This window comes from Trematosphaeria pertusa (assembly GCF_010094035.1).
Source record: "Trematosphaeria pertusa strain CBS 122368 unplaced genomic scaffold BU26scaffold_3, whole genome shotgun sequence".
NCBI classification, from domain to species: domain Eukaryota; kingdom Fungi; phylum Ascomycota; class Dothideomycetes; order Pleosporales; family Trematosphaeriaceae; genus Trematosphaeria; species Trematosphaeria pertusa.
The window spans coordinates 1,050,437-1,068,278 of NW_022987214.1; the positions used below are offsets into that span (position 1 = coordinate 1,050,437).

Below are 17,842 nucleotides of genomic sequence, written 5' to 3' on the forward strand. Positions count from 1 at the left end.
CTGCAACGGAAACAACCCATGCAGGTTCGCAGCCCCGAGTCGGTTGAGTCACCGACACGAGATCGGATATCTCGCATAAAGCTGGATTTGCGTCGCCCCCATGACTCACCAATTGCAATTACGCTGCACGACCTACACACAGCTGTCGTATTTCGACATTCGCATCGCTTTTGGAGTCGCAAAAATTTCGAAGGAGGCTGAGGCATCGATGACTCCTCCGAACGCCTACAGAAAGGGCAGCTAGTACCGCTACCCTCTCACGGTAGAACTCTCCGGATATAACGGCGTGCGTAACAGCTACACTACTGTGTAGAGGCCTTCGCTAGTGCGTAACAATAGAAGGTGTAGTTGGTACGTACGAGCACTCTTGGTTGTTTGTACCGGCGAGCCCTAAATGCCTGATTCCCACGCGAACCGCAACGCCGCGTCAGACATCCTTCAGCCTACACTACAACGGCATACCAAGACTTTGGAGTCATCCGCGATTCTTCTCCTCACCGATAGTCGTCTTGCATCCCGCTCCTATTGACCAATGAGACCCGGCATCATAGCCGCGGGGGAGGACATCAAGTGTGGTCTGACGACAAGGGCTACGCCGCCCTTTCTAGAAGAGTAAAAGGCGCCGAATCTCTCCGAGAGGTTGAAGCATCAGTCCGACAGGGCGATCAACGGGCATTTTGCTATTGCTATTGCTATTGCTAAGCATGAACAAGCTCTCGGAGCGTTGAGATGGCACAGACATTGCGCGTGAAGTGGTATGCCAGGCAGCGCAGCTAAAAAGGGAAATGGAGCGCGAGCATACTGGGATTGTCTTCATGACGACACAGTCCGCCAAATACGCGAGGTTATGATTCATCTTCTTGCCGCATCTGCTTATGTCGCCGAAAGGTTTGTCGGATTTACGAAAAAGCAGTGCTACCTCGTGCTGCGTACGGGAATGCTATGGCGCATGCACCTATGAGCCATGCGCAGTACAGCCTTGCACTACCCCTGATGCTACCCATGACCCAGTCTACACATAGAGGCTCGTTTATGCTTATCGATGGTCGTCCGGTGATCTTACGTGGACATATAAGATGCCTGGCCCAAGGCAGGATGAGGCCGCATCACCACCTCACTCAATCAGCCCTATCAGTTCCATCATCGACATCGAGAACGTTCTTCCCCACCACTAGGCAGCATCTACACATACGCAACATTATCGAGGGATAGTTCAGACTACGCAACAAGACGCCTCAACGCCAGCTTGACCTTCCGCAATCAGAACTCCCCGCAGCAAGGCCACGACGAGACCCACGCAAACAGGTTCACCGGATACTCGAGTAGTGGATACAAATACCATCTCGGAAAGCCATCCTGAGGAACTAGTCCAGCATCATCTGATCTATTAAAGCGTCTTCTCAAGCAACAAACCGTACTTCCGAGCCGAGCTGCTCTCTGAGCCATCCATATCCGATCTAGTAGATACGCCCTTCTACCCACCAGAGCTTCCAGCCACGCAATCAAGATGCCAGGAGAGTTCGTCATCTCACCCCGCCATCCCGTTTCCAGTCAGCCAATCAGTCCATTTAGCAGTTCAGCTTCACAAGGCTCCAAAGACAACAGCAAAGCCACGGATATCGAAGCTCAAGCACAGTACGAGCATCGACCCTCAGTAGATTCTATGGATTCAATAAGCAAAGCAAAAGCAAGGTCAGTATATACCTCACGCCTCTATCTCTGCTACTTGTAAGCACTCTAGAACTAACGCGAAGTACACAGTGCGTCCTCCAGTCCACCCAAATCCAGTATGCGCGCCGCCCTCTCCAAAGCCGCACACAGGCTCTCCCCCTCCCACTCCCGATCATCCAGCAAGGACGCTGCGGTCCTCGCGGGATCGGAAGAGGAGTTCGAGAGCATGAAGAAGCAGGAGGTGGAGGCGCAGAAGAGGCAAGAAGAGTATGCAAAGTACGGGCTAGGTGCTAAAGGGTTCGGAAAGGGGAGCATGCAGATGAATGGTTAGATCGGGATGGAGGAGGGAGATGGTCCTGCCGAGGCAAGGCAAAGGGAGTGATCGCCGAAGTAGTATTTCTTTCTACGCGTGATGGACGAGATTGTGTGATGGGCGTTGAGGCTTGGCCTCCGCCCTTTTTCCCTTTAGTAACCGTATTGGGCGACATCTTGGATTGTGGAGGAATTAGAAAGGGCATACATAATACGCCGAGTGTGCTGCGTTTATTACCTTGAATCTTAATTACTATTTCAAACATATGATCCCAGAGAGGGTGCTTCTTGAGTGCGTGCTCGTCGAGTGATGAGACTGTACGGTGCTATCGGATACAGAAGAGCTGGATATCGTGTATCGGCGAGCAGCAGGCGGACGACCTCTCTATGCCGTGCGCAAATTTGCCAAAATCGGAGGGGACGAGCTTCTTGCCTGTGCGGAAATATATCGTGATAACGGTCCCAGACTGTTTGGGTGTTGAGGGCTGAAGTCCGCCCTTTTCTTTTCCTTAGCAGTGGAGGGATAGGTCTCATTGGACGAACTATTCTAGGATTCCGCCAGTACAAAATCTGTACTCTTGTCTTGCAATTCTGATTCTTCATCATGTGCGAGTGCGAGCCGAGACCTACTAGTCTGGTGTGCATATGAGCTTTTAGGAAAAGGTTAGGCATTTTAGTCATATGTAACACTGCCACTTCTATGTAGAGTTCCGCCGAACTTGGTGGATGAGCTCGGCTGTTCAAGTGGTGACGGGGGCTTCATGGCGGAGAATCCAAAAGGGATCCTACGGGAATTCCTACGGGAAATATCGCGCGCTGACTAGGAGGTAAGGTTTCGAAGATTGAAGTTAAAGCAGCATCTATAGCGAGACAGGACGTACGCTGATAAAAGACGTGCCGATCCGGCAGACGGGCAGCACTTCAAACCCCAGGACATTGGAAAGACAAGGAAAAAAACCTTATTCGATGAATATATACAGGTAGCGTGCAAGTACAGGCGTCACGGCTCGAATGGCGGCTCGGACTTGATTTTGCCACTGCGCAGTGCTTCGAGCTTGCGCTCATTGTCTTCGTATGCTTCCCTCTTGTACTTCTCGATCACTTTGTCCATGCTGACTTGGCTACCGGCAGGGACATTGTAGGGTGACCCGACGTTCATGATCCTGGTAACATTAGCCAACGGACCATTTTCTGCCTAACATGTCATCAGAGTAGCATGGCGCAATTGGACCCTCGCGTGCAAATCCTTTCTCTTCGAGCCTAGGGAGTTGTAATTGGGCGAGGACGTACTCGGGAAACTTCATCTGCACGTATTCCTGCGGTTTCGAGTTCCTGAACAGGATCCTGTCCCCGCCGGCCTGTTCAACCATCTGCACGTGCAGGTCATTCCTCGCTGCCAGCTTGTCCTGCGCTTCCGTGTACTTGTCGATGAGGCGGGTGAAGAGCTTCGGAGCATTCGGATCGTCAGAGCGAGAAATGTAGTAGACGGCCCACGATGCGGGGATGGCGCCAATGGTGATCCAGAAGCCTTTCTATATGGCCGATTGCGTCAGCATACATCTAGTACGAGTAGAGGTGTCGGTAAGGGAGCTCCCGAAAGCACCGGAGAGAAGCAATGGCTGTGGAGAGGGGTCGTACTCCCATAGATTCGTTCACGGACTCATGGCTGCGGTTGTGGGCGTGCTCGTCGTGAGCGTACCGGCGCGGCTGGCGGGGCAGGGTAGTCCGGCCCTTGCGGGCGGCAGTCGCTGCTGTCCTGCGAAGCGACTGCATGATGTGTCGGGTGTGGAGTGCTGGAGGCGTGAGAGCTTGCAATGATGCTGCAGGTGGGCTTGGAGGTTGCTAACGACGCTTTGACGAATCTGGCATAGCGCATCTTGGCAAGCATACTCACTCCCGAGTCATCTTGGGGATTTGGCTCAACGTCAACACCATCAGCTACCGTAGCATCGTCAGGGACATGTTCTATTCTAAGGTTATTGCTTTGAATCCGAGCGCATTCGCTACACCCCACTCTCTCCAATGGAGACCCCTCGCATTTCGGAAGCGTGCCTCAAGACCAGAGCCAGCAGACTCGTAGGGTCGCATAGACAACATCACTGCACAGCACAGGGGAACAAGCTGTGGGCAAAGAGCGAAAGCTTTTGATCATCTACTCAACAAACACCGCCTCATCACGAACAGCCACAGTGGACGCGCCACATTGAACTCCAGAAAATGCGAGCAAAATTCCCCTGACCTCAAAATCCCGAACATATCAATCAACCGAAATGTCATGATCGTTGCTGTTGGATACCGAATAGTGTTGAAGCCGGAGGCCTGTTGCCGCCTTTGACTAACATTAGCCTTCCGTGGACATTCGCGTGGACGAAGACTGCTAGACTTACTGGAAAAGATGGACTAGTTGACTGGAGTGCCGCACTGCGGGCAGCACTTGCCAGGGATCACCCATACGGTCTGGCCTCTTTCGAGGCAGGCAGGGCAGCGGCGGCCGGGAACCTGAATATGTCAACAGAGGCCGGAGACACCCGAGAAGAAGACCAACCGGCATCGTGGTGATTCCCTCCATGTCATTCATGAATGGGATCGCGATCTTGTCAATGGGAGTCTGTTGGCACATGATGTTGAGGCTGGAGTGGATCGCGATGGCGGCAGAGCAGAGGTACGAGAAATGTGGACTATGAGGATGAAGTTGGATGGGAAGTTCGAGCGCTTGATGCTTCCTCTGACTTGAGAAAGCAGCAACCTTTTATACCTATCGCCCTTCCTGCCACACTTTGTGGTCAGCACAGACCTTGGCGCTGGATCCTCGTCGCAAGACACCATCCCATACGCCCTGCTTCAGCAAGCATGTCTACATTAACGTTACGCGTCGCGTTCCGTCCAACGACCACGAAGCTGCGATGTGGTACATGCCATCCCTGGTTCTCGGCCATGCGGTGAAAGCGGTGGTACGGAGCTTGCTACTCACTCCCAACACTTCCCGGAAAGCGACCGAGAAATCCTGCGTATCGAATCTAAACTCTCGAGTGCGATACATGAGAGTTTACAGCGCCTCCCTGTCTATCATTAGAGCGTGCGGGTCTCCAATGACAGCAGTCCCCAACATGCAAGGTTCAGCAACGCCCATGGACGTCACTTGTATCAAGTTGCCCAGAACACACTCCTCCGTCTAAACATGCCACGTCGAATGATCTGCCGGAGTGGAAGCTTGCTCTCGCACCGCATGAGCTGCATGGCCTTTGTGCGCCGACAACACCCTGAGTAGTCGCAACGGTCTCATATTCTGGGCTAGTCTCAACACAGCTGATCTCAATTGCGGAGCTACTGGAACAGTTACTTCGTGCAAAGCGATTGCTCACATTTTCGTCGTCCAGAGTCGGTGCCAAGCCAGCCACCACGCTTCCGGTACGACCATCCGGAGCATAACCGCCAATCGAGCTTGGAGCATGTTGATATCGAAAGCAACCCATCCATGGTAGACCTCTATCTTGTAAGTTTCATGGTTCATATTGAGAGTCAAATACTATTTCCGCCAATCTCAACATGCATGCTGTTTCCCGCTAATTCTAACGCAGGCTCCCGACCTCTGTGTTACCGTCACTCGAGGCGACTGCTACACAGCCCCGCATACTGAAGACCCTAGAATCCTTTTGCGGCTTTGTGCCTGCACCTGCGTGGGGCGTTATCGGTTTTCAGGAGAGACTCACTGCTACAGCCTTTCCGTCCTTCCCGGCAAGCATACCATGCGTACCTTGTCCTCTATTACTGCGCCGCACTACAACCTCCCTACTTGGCACCGAGTTAGACCGTGGATCATGCTTCGTGTTTGTAAGGAATGAGACCTCCGTTCTCCGATCTCTCGTTCCTCGAACGGGACACTGGGAGATTAATGGCCCTTTGTTCAAAAATATTCGATCATATACCGCTGCTTCCGCGCAGTACCGGCGTATCCATACCGTCCGATCATGTGAGCGTTTGCATATCAAGGCAACTAAGAACAACCGGCACGAGGACCCTAAATCACCCACCAGCTCTGACTTTCAGGCGGTTTATTGCATATCTTGGCTGTGGACTCATATACACGCCGTTAGGAGCGGACGCGTGTCTCCTCCACGGCTATCAGCAGTTCAGATCCGCATCCAGTTGCTGTCCAGAAAGGATCAACTATCCCTGTTGTCGGATGCTGAGTTTGAACTTCCTTTCGGTCCGACTGCGGCCCGGCAACGGTGGGCATTTGGTCCAGACCAGTAAGCCAGGGATGCGTAATCGGGGAACATAGGCCGAAAGCCGTGACGGGCGATCATCCTAAGGCCGGGCATGATGTTTTTGAAGCTTTAGCACCCTTGCCGACATCAGCTCACCTCAAGGAACAATGGATCAAAGCACCGCCTCACCTTCTCACTGCGCAGAGAACTACACGGCACCAACTCCGGAAGGTTTTACTTGATATCTCGGCACGCCATCCCTGAGGAACGGTGCGCATCAGGAACTCCAATATACGTATGGAACCGTCGCTGTACACAAACCTTCCATGCGAGCTCATTCGGTTAAAGAAATGCCTCATCTTCGAGCCTCGCCACAATTTCCACAAGTGTGATTCGAGACGCAGCTTCCCGTCGAGTCCATCCGCCCTACACGAACTTAACCGAGTCCTTGGAAATCGGCTAGTTTCATATGTTTAATTCAGTGAAAGCTGTTCTCTCGCGAGAGCCTTAGTCATGGGTGAACGGCCGGCTACCCACGTCATGCCCCTCGCAGGAATCAGTAGGCAAAAGCACGTAGCCGTGGAATGGCCGATTTCGGCGAGCATATCCAAACAGACAAACCTCCTCCCTTTTACCTCCGCCAATCATTCACCGCCTGCCATTACTGTAGCGTCTGATAGCGGCGGTGGCGACACTCCTTCGCCACTGCGCTTCTCAAGCGCCCGAATCCAACAGCTGGCAACGTTACTGATCCCGCGACACTTTGTAAAAGTCAATATTCTTTCCGATATGGCTTGAAATGGATCGTTCCCTCAGAGTATACACAGCAAAGCGACATGCACACTATCGTCTGGGTGCAATCGAGTGTTGTGCATGCTCTCTTGCACCACCGAACCCAGAACGTACCTCCACCAGTATTGTGCAAATATATGCTTCAACGGTTACACCACAGTCTTCTACGTGCGAGCCGCGGCCTTGCTAATCAAGATCTACATTCTCTGCACGCCACAACGATGCTTTCAAGCCAACCATAGGTCGGGCGCTTACCATTTACGCCCATCACGCAGCCGACAACCTCGCGATCCTCCAGATCCCCGGGTTTCCATCGTAGTCAGACCCGCATGGTGTAGAATTGACGCCCGCCTGCCATCAGTAGGGACCCACTCGAGTTTCCTATTACAGTCGCAGTGCCGAATTCAGTGCAGGTAGTTGAGCACTAATTGCTTAATTCGTTTCGTTTCGCAGGCCACGTCACAGACCCAGGGTCCGAGAGCCACTGCGAGATACGGCCTGCATCATTCATACCAGCGTGCAGATGCAACAGTACTTTGCACCGCCATTGACCACCTTGCGCGTTTACTTCAGAGAAGATAGAGTGATCAGTACTTTCTCTACTTTTTCTTCGTACCATCGACCCCTTGGGGACCTTCACAACCTTCTATGTCTACGTCACTGACACAGAACGGCATATCTGACTAACCCCGCCGTGTTCACCTTCTGTGACAGGCGCGAGTCATTAACCCCCGCGTCAAGCTGTGCGAGTTCATGAACCAAGCAACTCCTCTGCGCACAACGCCTTGCTAGAGGTCACCACGTCTCTACACGTGAAAGCATGAGTTGCGGCCCGTGCATGAACAACCCGAAGCGAATATCTATTCCACGAAACGACTCAAGCCACTATCTGGAACTAAAAAAAATCCATCCGCGAACGACGTTTGCCTATACCTCATTCTTCCGTAAACCCGCCGATGAGAACCTGGAGGAAAAGCGAACATCACAGGATCCTTAGACCTCTCCGTGTGTCATATATTTACCTTTAGCATTGCTGCTCCGGTAGAATTGCACTTCCTCTCAAACTCTCCGTACCTCTACTTCTGCAGCCCTTCAACTCTGTGCTAATTTTCGATGACGAAGGAGAAAACAGCTGTGGACCCATTCATTCATCATCCCCGGCGTGCGGTACCTGGTAGCATTGGCGCAACACAATACCCCAGCGACTCACCCGCGCGTGCGACTGGACTCGAAACGCCGTGTCCTGGCCGCCTTTTCGACCAGCACTCGTTACACTCACCGATTAGCTATTCATGATGTCAACTTCATGACCATTTTGTACCCCATAGCGCTGGAATGACCATAACAGGAAGGAGACATGCGACACCACGTTATCTCGCAGGCACCTTTCGGTCTTAGTTCCCCACAAATCGATCGACTGCAGCCTAGAGACCGTACGCTCCGATATCACGAGGCCTTTCGTCACGTGCCCCACAACAGAAACTGGAATATGCGGCTTCACGATCGCTCTCGTGAGAGTACAGGACTTGCTCCTGCAGACACAAGGCCACCACTACAGACTTCGCAGCCACGTTGACAGGCGTAACTGACGACACCCCTAAGACTCTGCAGAGAGCCGAAGAACGGCTCCCCGAATCCATCCCAGGCTGTTCCGGAGAATGTCTCTCATCCCCCTCTTCCTAATTGGGAATAGTTCATTTGCGTCTATGGAGCTCTCAGTGCTGTAACTTATCAATCTTCTCTGCACTCATTCATCACGAAGAGTACTCTGCGAGAACAAGCTTGCCGTCCGCTGGACGCCACATCATTCCAGGCGCTCAGCCATGCAGACGGCTAATTTGAAGGAAAAGGATATCATATCTCGTATGCATACTGCAGACGCCGTCCAGCAAAGCAGAATAAGGAATGTTCTCAAGGAACAACCCAGTCTAGTCCGACTCTAGCCCACATTCGTGTTCAAGACCTAATGCTCATCTTCTCCAACACGCACATTCACACTATCCGACCTCGTCCCACGTGTCTGCCGATGACCTTGTCCAAATCGACCAGTCGGCGGTGTCAAACTAATACCGTTGACTATGCGTCGACTACCTGCCTTCGTGTCCGAGAAAGGAAAAAACTAGCCGAGGAAATCAGCATGATATGATCCGACAGATGCTTTGCCGGAATTCTAGGCAATCCATGCACGCATGGTCAGACCTAAGTGATGTAGGAAACGAAGGGATTGCCCCCTTTCTCAGGTGTGCGACCGGCGCTACGACAAGCGCTCGCTACGTCTTACTGACCGTCTTCTTGATGCGCACCAGCAGCACACCCTTGGAGACGACGCCGATTGAGTTGTAGAGATGTAGCATGCGAATGCCGGGCCGCAAGCGATCGAGGCGGAAGCATGCCCAACCGGCTAGCTCATCGCTTAAGCGCTCGTCGTCCATGACTTTAAATCTGCAGAAGCCCAAAATTAGCGACTGATCTTCTCCGAACGGTAAAACGATGAGAAATATCTGTAACCGAAATTGGAGCCCGGGTCTAGAAGCAAGCTGCAGGAACGCGTGGAAGATGCTGGCTTGAGAGCGACGAAAAGGAGGAAGGAGAGAAGACGAGAGTTCGAAACAGTGAAAAAGTGACGAAGCATGGCTTCGGGCAGGAATAACGGCGATATGCATGACAAGCGATGCAGAGAGTCCCGATCCCAGCATCGTGATACCATGGCCTCGGTAAACGAGCTAATCTGTCTCGCGCTGCAAACGATCGATCTGGGGATGGCTTTGCTGTCTGAGCGCGAACGTGGAGATGCCAGTTCGTTGCCCGATCTGACCAAAGATGCATGCATCAGGCGATCACAGCAGAACGATGCGCGGTTTCATGACTTTTAGGCCAGTTCGTAGCACCAAACTTGAGCCGAGAGCTGGCGGCAAAAGAAACGGAGAAAGAGAGCTGACGAAGTACATGCTGTGCTTCAGAGGAAGAAATGGGGCTTACCTGACGAAGGTCAGCTCTTCGGTGACCCCCTTTATGCCTTCAAATTTGATGATCTCTCGGCCGAAGTCAGGATTAGGCGTCTTGTGCGTTTTCGTCTTCTTCTTGAAGTCGGCCTTGCTACCTTTGCCGCCTCCTGGCACTGGCTCGGCCGTGCGTTCTTCTGGCTTCTCGACATGCAGTTCGACCTTGACGTATGGCTTGAAGTCCTTCGCGTCGTCTTCTTCAGGCGGCAAGGGGATATCCTGGCCGGCAAGGAACTCGATGCTGAGGTCGAGATTGTGGTGCGGCACCGCGTCCTTCTGCGTAGTTCCTGAACTCGTGCTTCGATAGCCCTCGGGCTTTAGCACCCACCCGGCTGTGCCTGCAAACATGGCCTCGTTCTGCATCATGCCGCCGTCCCAGCGTTGCCAATTGAGGGCTACGATTTGGACGCCTTGCCGCCAGAAAACCGATGGATTGAGATTTGAAGAGTTCAATCTGAGCCCCTTTGGATATGCTCGCACGAAGAAATTCTTGTTATGTTTGAACAAAGCAGCCGGTTGAGATTCGTGAACTTCCATCAATGTCTTCTCGGACATGGAGTACACGTGTGTCGGGATGCTTGCCTCTGGAACGTAATCAGCACAGCCCGAAGGCGTATATGTGAGAGGAGCCCTATTTGCCCCCCAAGGACGTCTCCACCAGGGAGGTTGGAGCACTTACCAGGAGAATCGAACCCTTTGTAGTGGTAGCCCCCAAAGTACACTCCAAGCCTTGACAAAGCGTCGACGATCTTGGGCTTCGGCGCTGGCGGCTTGTCAGGCACATCCGATGAGGAAGTAGTCGATGCATTTGATGCCATGGACTCATGGCTAGTAGACTTGGTGAGCTGCGCAGGTGCTTGGAGTGTCGTCGGCTTGGCATCGCCCTCGGCGGGTTTGGACTTGTGGGTCGCCCGTTTGACTTTAACGAGAATCTTCTTCTCTAGCTCCTTCAAAGTAGGCAATTGCCGATTTTCCGACGGCTGGGAGGGATCGAGTGGCAAATCTAACAGCATGCCTCTCCAATACTCTGTCATGATCTCGACCATGATATCCTGCTGTTCGGGACTCGTGTGCACTTCCAAACTCACGATGAGAGGGAGGTTTGAGGAGAAGAAAGCATATTCTCGAATGGTCTTGCAAACTGCCCTGAAGGACGTGTCTTTCGTCAAGGTGTAGCCTAATAATCGCTTAGCAACTTTCTCATACCGTCCGCACCAGCTGCCAGCGTTGGTTGGCGAAGGGAAAGCGGATCGCAACGTACCATGAAGGACCCTCGGCTCGGCTCGGGTAGATATGTTAGAATGCCATGGTTCAATACTCTCTTCGCCGGCACTGGGAGGGGATGGCGAGGCCTCCTTTGGCTCCTCCTTGGAAGGCGCTCCTTTCCTTCCAAATCGGAGTTCGAGGCGCTTGCGGATACTCATTTCTGGCTTCTCTTTCTTGGCCTTGGGCGCGCCTGGATTGGCAGCCTCATCTGAGGAACTCGAGCTCGATGGTGGCTCTCCGTCCCAGACGTCGATTTCCACACAGCGGCATCCTCTGAGGAGTACCTGGCTCCGTTAGCGAAAGATATGATAGGGTTAGCAAAATGCTCACGTTCTTGTAGGCGTCCACACTCGACTCGCTCGACAGTTGATTTCCAGTCAAGTAAGTGTTGTGGCTCGAGGAGATGAAGTAATTGGATATCGGATACGACTCGTCCACGGGCTCTGCAGGTTTCATCACATTGGCCGATCCGGACATGAAGTAGCTCGCGAAATGAGAGAAAGAGCCATCCTTCAACAACTCAGCGTCCGTTGCTGAAGCTTGTTGCTCCTCCGCAAGCCATGTGGCGAGTCCTTCCTTTGTCTCCAGTTTGTACTTCTTCTCCACCTCCCCATAGATAGTCTTTAGGTATTGCGAGATGAGCGGCGAGATGGACTCGACGATTCTGGCCTTGCCTGTGTCTGCCGCACTCCCTCCGCCGGCCTGCAGTTGGGGCTGGTCGAGCTTCGGGGCGCCGAGCTTGGGATCTCTGCTTGGAGGATGTGCCATTGCGGTTTCCGACTCGTGTTTGCGGTCGAGAGAATGTGGATTCAGATTTTCTCTGGTCGGAAGAGCGGGACTTCTAGGTTGGGGAAGGGGCTAGGCAGAACCCCGAGGCTTCGACTGAGGATTTGAAGGCTGACGGAGCTGGATGTGGTGTGAGGCTGCGGCAGCTCAGCTCTGCTTATACTGGCTTCAGCAACACACCGATAAATCAAGCGGTCGAGCCAATGGGCCGACTGAACAGAGACTCACCTCCTGGCAGTCGTCAGCCGTCATCTGCGCATGCAAACAGAAGTCGAAGAGCGAGCGCGGGCGGGCATGTTAAGAACGGCCCGCTAGCGCAGCGTCGCGTGGCAGGGCTGAGACGCCGCGTGCTGCTGGGGACGCCTTGGCGGCCTGATGCGCCGTTTGGGCGCCCAATTCTGGGAAAGCGGGACCTGAAAGCTTGTTTGTCAGAGGAGGTGGGTGCAATGCGAATGCTTTGCACGTGGCTGGCTTCGACCCGTGGGCTTGAAGTATGAGGATAGTCTAGAGCCGCGTTCCTGAGCGTTGCCGAGGAGCTACGTCACAGGGTCCGGTCGTTCTAGACACCCCCCAGGGCATCGCTCCCCTCATCCGTCATCCGTCTCCAAGTCACTCCCACCCGTGTATAGCCATGACCAAGTCACGCAAGGACGCGGAACGAGAGGTTACTTCCTGGGGCTTCAAGCACGTCTTTACTTGGACCGATGGACCGTAAGCCATGCCTCTGCCAATCTTCATCTATCGGCAACTGGAAGCTGACTGCAGCCTCCGCCGCAGAAACGCTCACTATCCGCCACATAGGCACAGCGGCCTCACCACGCACCTGATTCTCAATGGGCAATTGACCATCACCTATCCGGAAGATTCCCAGCCCAAAAAGGAGACCTTTGGACCTGGCGCGAGGATTGATGTCGATGCTCGTAAACTCCACGAGGTTTGGATGGGCGATGAGGGCTGTACATATGTCATCGGAGAGTAGGCAAGCGATATTTTTGCTTCCTTAGCCTGGATAGGCTTCTCCTTATCAATTCGGGTAGAATATTGGGGGATCCTACCCGGCAAACAACTGAGAACTTTTCCGCACCAACGCCAGAGACCGTGACGCCGCCTATGCTTTGGTGAACTGAGTATGCTTACTCTCCTGCGCCGTCCATATCCACGTCTCCATCTTCCTCTCCTGCTTCCTCTCCCCCAGCCTCCTCCCACCAGAGCGTCGGCCCTAAACCAGACTGATTCATTGAGCCCTGAAAAGACGTCAGCGCCTGTCGATTGCGTACCAAAACTCACACTCACAATAAGCCTCCAGGCGGTGTCTCTGGTTTCCTCCACCTCGCCTTGCTCATTCTTCCGCACCATGGTTGGTTTCTGGTCAATCCACTCCTCCTGCTCCACCCTGAACAGCACAGGCTCGCCTTTGTCGAAGAAGAGTTCTGCGCCACCTTCGGGCCTCCAAATCCAGGTGCTCTCTCCCTCATCGAAGGTTGAATTCTCGAAGAGATTCTGGTGCGGAATGAACACTTCGGATGTGAAGTCGAGATCAATCACTATGCCCTCTTCATTGGCTGACTTAATCCGGCCGTAGAGGATCTCGCCACGGAAGGGGCGGAAGACTGTCATGCGAAACTCAACTGGTAATGTTAGGTCGCAATCTTGGCATTTGCAGAGTCATCTGTCAAGGTCCAAATCGAAGAACGAATGCTAGGAGAAATGCCAGGAAAGGCAGATAGGTGCGAAGAGACCAGACAAACTCTCAGAAGAGCATGATGCCTACCGTTCACATTCACGAGTCCCGTGCCATGACCAATCAAGCCCTCAGAGGTCTGCAGGAGATCCCACATGCACAAGCAGAGTCCAACCTTCTGAATGATCTTATTCGAGTACTTCGCATTGATAGCATCTTTGAGCGCTTGGGCGCTGGGCTTGCCGAAATCTCGCGGTGGGATCTGAATCAGATCTTCGATCGTCGTCTGTGATCATGAGTCTTTGCTATGTGATTTCACGGCCATGCAGGACTTACGAGGATAAACATCGTCGCAAGATGCGCGTCTTCATGCTCCCGCAGAGTCCGCAAGAAATATAGAGATCGGATGCTACCTCGACATTTTCGAGCGAGAGTAAAAGGTTATGTGAGCTCCAAGAACACGGAAGTTTATTGGTGCCTCGGACGCGCTAGGGTCGCGTGCCTTATCGATAACTTTATTTTTCGAGCTTCGTCCTTCCGACGACTACCATCCGCGACACTCTTCGCCATCGCCCTCCGCCGAGCCGTCACTCGAGAAAATCTATTGCGCTCGACGATGCGTCATCACATGCTCTTTTCTGGTTCATCACAGTACCACCACCAAACATGACACCATTCAAGTTCCCGCCCCCGCCTCCGCCTCCGCCGAAGGCTCCATCGAACGATGCGCAAAACCCGTATAGCAGTCAGAGAGGGGGACTTCATACTGCAAGAGGAGACCGGCACCGTGGAAGAGGCTTTGTAGGAAGAGCACGTGGCAATAATCAAGGGAGCTCAAGAGGCGCATACGGACTCGGAGGCGGGAGTGGAGATGTCCGTGGCCGAGAAGGGTCCCGGGGGAGCTACCAGCAGCGCGGAAGAGGAGGACTGCCTAATCAGGCTTTTACACAGGGTCAACGGCAGCAGCAGTACCAGCAGCCTCCGCAACAAGGCACCTCTCCACCAAACACCCGTCCCTTCCCCAATGGCACACCTGGGAACCCGCTGTTTGGAGCTCCGCTCCCAGTGGGAGGGCAGGCGCTGCCAGTTGATCCGGCAGCATTCGCGCAAGCAATGGCGTTTATGTCGACACCAGCTGGAATGCAGACGATGACTGCGTTCGCAAATCACATAGCAGGGAACAATGTCACTCCTCAGAGCCCATTGTCACCTCCCTCTCAGCAATTGCCGCCTCAACTCTATCAGTCCCCTTCCGAGAGCGGTTCGGTAAGGAAAAGAAAGAGAAATGAACGGGCAATCAACTACCAATCCCAGCAGAACCCGGTAACAGTTCAAAACCCCCAGCCACGCGGTCAGAAGCCACCGAGGGCTAAAGCAGCTGCACCTCCAGCAGTACCTGGTTTCGGATTCTCGCTGCCGCCGGTTCCTCCACCCCAGCCTTCCGATACCCCCAAGTTAGGCAGCAAGCACGACCAGAAGAAGCGCAAGGTAATTTTGGGCCTTACGCACCGTGAAGAGGACCTAGAAAGCAGCGCGGAGGAAGATATTGACGAAGAGGCCGTCTTCGTGTCGAATGTCAAGGTCGAAGGCGGCGTTGTTTTCGAACATGAAGGCGAGAGCATCTCCCTCCAAACGCCAGCGGAAATCGCCGCCTGGATAAAAGATCGAAGAAAACAGTTTCCTACCCGAAAGAGGATTGCAGAGAAAGCTCAAGAAGCTGCAGCGAAGAGAGCGAGTGAACTAGAGTTCTTGCGGAAGATCAAAGGAGGCGCTAATAAGAAGAGAGTCGAAGTTCAACGAACCCGGACTACAACTAAAGATATGAAAGTTTTCTCGGAGACACGTCGTTCAGACCTTGAAGAGCTACGGAAGAACGCCCGGGAGAGTGTGAAGGAGTCAGTCTCTCTAGAACAAAAGAAGTCGCAAACACCCATCGGAGCTAGGAAGCCGAAATGCATAGATCTTGGCCTAGGCTACGACAGCGAAACCGTCTCAGAAGAAGACGAAAGCTCCGAGCTGGAAGATTCGTCGGTAGTGTCGAGCTCTGAAGACGCTGACGCTGACTCTGACCGGGAATCGGACGACAGCGACGCGCCACCAGTGCAACACTCTTCGACGAGAGCACCTACTCCGATAACGGTTCCGCCTCCGCCACTCACGCAAGTAGTGAAAGAGCCCGAGGCAGAACGGCCGGACATCTGCTTCCGGTGGAAGCAGTTCGGAAAATGTAAATACGGCTCTCACTGCCGTTACTCGCACCCACAGAAGGAGGAGCCGAAGCGGATGGGGCTATATGAGAAGATGGTGGAGCAGGAGTTGGAGAAAGCAGATCGGCTGGCGCTTGACGCGATCAAGTATCTTGGGCGTCACGGATTCTTGGGTTGAAGGTCTAGGTGTCCCTTAAAGTCGCGGTACGGAAAATGTGTGGCATCATTTCTATGTTCATCACGTACCCTATGTCCATCGCACGTGGGCTCGAGTAGACGGTTTCAGGCCGTGGTAGAATGGGAGCCGGTCAACCTCCTCCTTGGGAGACAGGAGGAGGACCTGCCGAGTGGCTATTCCGTGTATTCTACGAAATGCGGTTTCTCTCAATGTCAGCATATACTTGGAATACTTAGCGATAGTGAAAACATTATATAAAGCGACGCTCTCGTCCATAGTCGCACCATATCCCCACCCAAATCAAGACGAAACCGAACCACCCCTCCATATGAGGCCACCAACCCACGATTGGTCGCACCGGTCTAACACCCAGCCACGCAAACCTCCACCAACGTATCGAAAGGCTACCATACTCGCGAGTACGCTCTACGACAACCCTAGTATCGTCTTATGTCTCGCCTTCACCGTTTTTGTTGCAGTTTTATCAATCTTGTTGCCGTCCTCATATCAACACCCGAGGCGTATGTCGGCTGGTCGTCGGTAATTCCAATCTGGGGTTGGTTGCTTTTGGGACCGGGGGTACTGAGGTTGGAGGAGAACAAAGGGCTGAGCGCAACGCTAGATGCAATACTAGCGGAGAGGGAGATGCGAGAGCAAGGCGCAGGGAGAGACGGGTGTCCAAGGGTGCAACTCTTCCATGATGCGCTAGAAAAGGCATAGCGTCGCGCTAAGCACGAAACTGCCACCTACTCGCGGACTCCCTTTCTCACAGATCCCTCTTTCCGAGGTTTGTCAACCGGGCCTGTTACAGAGGAGAAAACTTGTCCGTCTCTGTACCATGTAGCAGGGTGATGTTGTCTTGCTTCGACCGGGTTACCCAGATGCTCAAGCACGTCAAGATCCAGGGGCCCGGTAATGGCGCGCTCGGCCAAATTGCTTGACAGCAACCGCAACCCATCGATGAAACCCATCGTCAGCACTCCTGGCACGTCAGCGAAGTTCCACAATCTCGATTCTCGATTCTCGATTCTCGATCACTATTCAGATTTCTCAAGACCTCCGAGCCGCTCGCTACTGTGGTGTGTCCCGTCGACGTCAGCGGCGGCTCCAGCTCTACACAGTATGAGCGCCAACCCTCTGCTCACATCGCACGAGAACCGACCACGCAAATCAGCCCACATCTCAAATCGCTCGCAGGAGCCGCTCGACAAGAGGCCTTCGTGTCGCACGACCTGCACCGCCTTGCAGGTATCCACCACGATAGAGCCTCAACAATATGTGCACAAACCGCCGACGTATCGCCTATCCGAAACGACTATTGGCGGGTCCGGCGCAAGAGCCTCATTGCTCACAGTCGTACCAGCCTCGGACCGACATGGCCGGCTTTCAAATCCCCCCGACAGTCTTTCCAGTCGCCTGGTCGATGCTTCAAGAGGCCGCGGCTGCCTTTAGCTTGCATCCTTGAGAGCCGAGAACGGACTGGCTTCTTAGGGAGCTTGCAGGGGCGGATAATACCTCTACGCTCTACTGTGACAGGTTGAGGATCAAAATTTTCTAAGCATTGGCCTTTCCGCCCGGCTGTCGCCCACTCCGCCTGCACGCCCCGCAGCAACGTCGGCCAGTTTCGGCGGCCGTGACCTTCTAGAAGCCTTCTACTCCGTTCTACCTACTATCCAACGAAAATTGGGACGCATGGGGCGGTCGGCCGCGTGCTGAGATGGCTGTCCCTGCGAGTGGAA

General features: G+C 53.5%; 10 protein-coding genes across 10 annotated transcripts; 5 read left to right on the forward strand and 5 right to left on the reverse strand.

The window, feature by feature from the left end:
* The first annotated feature begins 851 nt into the window (after positions 1-851).
* Positions 852-1,360, forward strand: BU26DRAFT_215113 (uncharacterized protein). Its single transcript, XM_033820698.1, has one exon. The coding sequence runs from the start codon at positions 943-945 to the stop codon at positions 1,210-1,212; it is 270 nt and encodes an 89-aa protein (XP_033688115.1). The 5' UTR covers positions 852-942; the 3' UTR covers positions 1,213-1,360.
* A 57-nt stretch (positions 1,361-1,417) lies between these two features.
* Positions 1,418-2,209, forward strand: BU26DRAFT_515485 (uncharacterized protein). The gene is made up of 3 exons (XM_033828077.1): positions 1,418-1,518; positions 1,576-1,692; positions 1,762-2,209. The coding sequence occupies exons 1-3, from the start codon at positions 1,508-1,510 to the stop codon at positions 2,000-2,002; spliced, it is 369 nt and encodes a 122-aa protein (XP_033688116.1). The 5' UTR covers positions 1,418-1,507; the 3' UTR covers positions 2,003-2,209.
* Positions 2,210-2,690: 481 nt separating this feature from the next.
* On the reverse strand, positions 2,691-3,756 carry BU26DRAFT_449620 (uncharacterized protein; the record flags this gene model as incomplete). Its single annotated transcript, XM_033824718.1, has 3 exons — positions 2,691-3,146; positions 3,274-3,515; positions 3,622-3,756. 3 exons carry the CDS (start codon positions 3,754-3,756, stop codon positions 2,984-2,986), a joined length of 540 nt encoding a protein of 179 aa, XP_033688117.1. The 3' UTR covers positions 2,691-2,983.
* A 354-nt stretch (positions 3,757-4,110) lies between these two features.
* BU26DRAFT_515487 (uncharacterized protein) lies at positions 4,111-4,684 on the reverse strand. The gene is made up of 3 exons (XM_033828078.1): positions 4,529-4,684; positions 4,371-4,482; positions 4,111-4,312 (listed from the first exon to the last, which is right to left on the reverse strand). The coding sequence occupies exons 1-2, from the start codon at positions 4,601-4,603 to the stop codon at positions 4,384-4,386; spliced, it is 174 nt and encodes a 57-aa protein (XP_033688118.1). The 5' UTR covers positions 4,604-4,684; the 3' UTR covers positions 4,111-4,312; positions 4,371-4,383.
* Positions 4,685-9,253: 4,569 nt separating this feature from the next.
* BU26DRAFT_420058 (uncharacterized protein) lies at positions 9,254-9,415 on the reverse strand (the record flags this gene model as incomplete). The annotated part of the gene is made up of 1 exon (XM_033823342.1): positions 9,254-9,415. One exon carries the CDS (start codon positions 9,413-9,415, stop codon positions 9,254-9,256), a length of 162 nt encoding a protein of 53 aa, XP_033688119.1.
* A 543-nt stretch (positions 9,416-9,958) lies between these two features.
* On the reverse strand, positions 9,959-12,019 carry BU26DRAFT_420057 (PLC-like phosphodiesterase; the record flags this gene model as incomplete). The annotated part of the gene is made up of 4 exons (XM_033823341.1): positions 9,959-10,569; positions 10,665-11,162; positions 11,247-11,535; positions 11,582-12,019. The coding sequence occupies 4 exons, from the start codon at positions 12,017-12,019 to the stop codon at positions 9,959-9,961; spliced, it is 1,836 nt and encodes a 611-aa protein (XP_033688120.1).
* Positions 12,020-12,518: 499 nt separating this feature from the next.
* On the forward strand, positions 12,519-13,016 carry BU26DRAFT_477056 (uncharacterized protein; the record flags this gene model as incomplete). Its single annotated transcript, XM_033825589.1, has 2 exons — positions 12,519-12,748; positions 12,815-13,016. Exons 1-2 carry the CDS (start codon positions 12,669-12,671, stop codon positions 13,014-13,016), a joined length of 282 nt encoding a protein of 93 aa, XP_033688121.1. The 5' UTR covers positions 12,519-12,668.
* Positions 12,869-14,148, reverse strand: BU26DRAFT_601299 (DNA-directed RNA polymeras-like protein III 25 kDa polypeptide). The gene is made up of 4 exons (XM_033835257.1): positions 14,055-14,148; positions 13,809-14,004; positions 13,331-13,665; positions 12,869-13,281 (listed from the first exon to the last, which is right to left on the reverse strand). The coding sequence occupies exons 1-4, from the start codon at positions 14,064-14,066 to the stop codon at positions 13,171-13,173; spliced, it is 654 nt and encodes a 217-aa protein (XP_033688122.1). The 5' UTR covers positions 14,067-14,148; the 3' UTR covers positions 12,869-13,170.
* A 122-nt stretch (positions 14,149-14,270) lies between these two features.
* Positions 14,271-16,364, forward strand: BU26DRAFT_515492 (uncharacterized protein). The gene has a single exon (XM_033828079.1). The coding sequence runs from the start codon at positions 14,385-14,387 to the stop codon at positions 16,101-16,103; it is 1,719 nt and encodes a 572-aa protein (XP_033688123.1). The 5' UTR covers positions 14,271-14,384; the 3' UTR covers positions 16,104-16,364.
* Positions 16,365-16,921: 557 nt separating this feature from the next.
* BU26DRAFT_215631 (uncharacterized protein) lies at positions 16,922-17,782 on the forward strand. The gene has a single exon (XM_033820701.1). The coding sequence runs from the start codon at positions 17,019-17,021 to the stop codon at positions 17,553-17,555; it is 537 nt and encodes a 178-aa protein (XP_033688124.1). The 5' UTR covers positions 16,922-17,018; the 3' UTR covers positions 17,556-17,782.
* Positions 17,783-17,842: the final 60 nt, after the last annotated feature.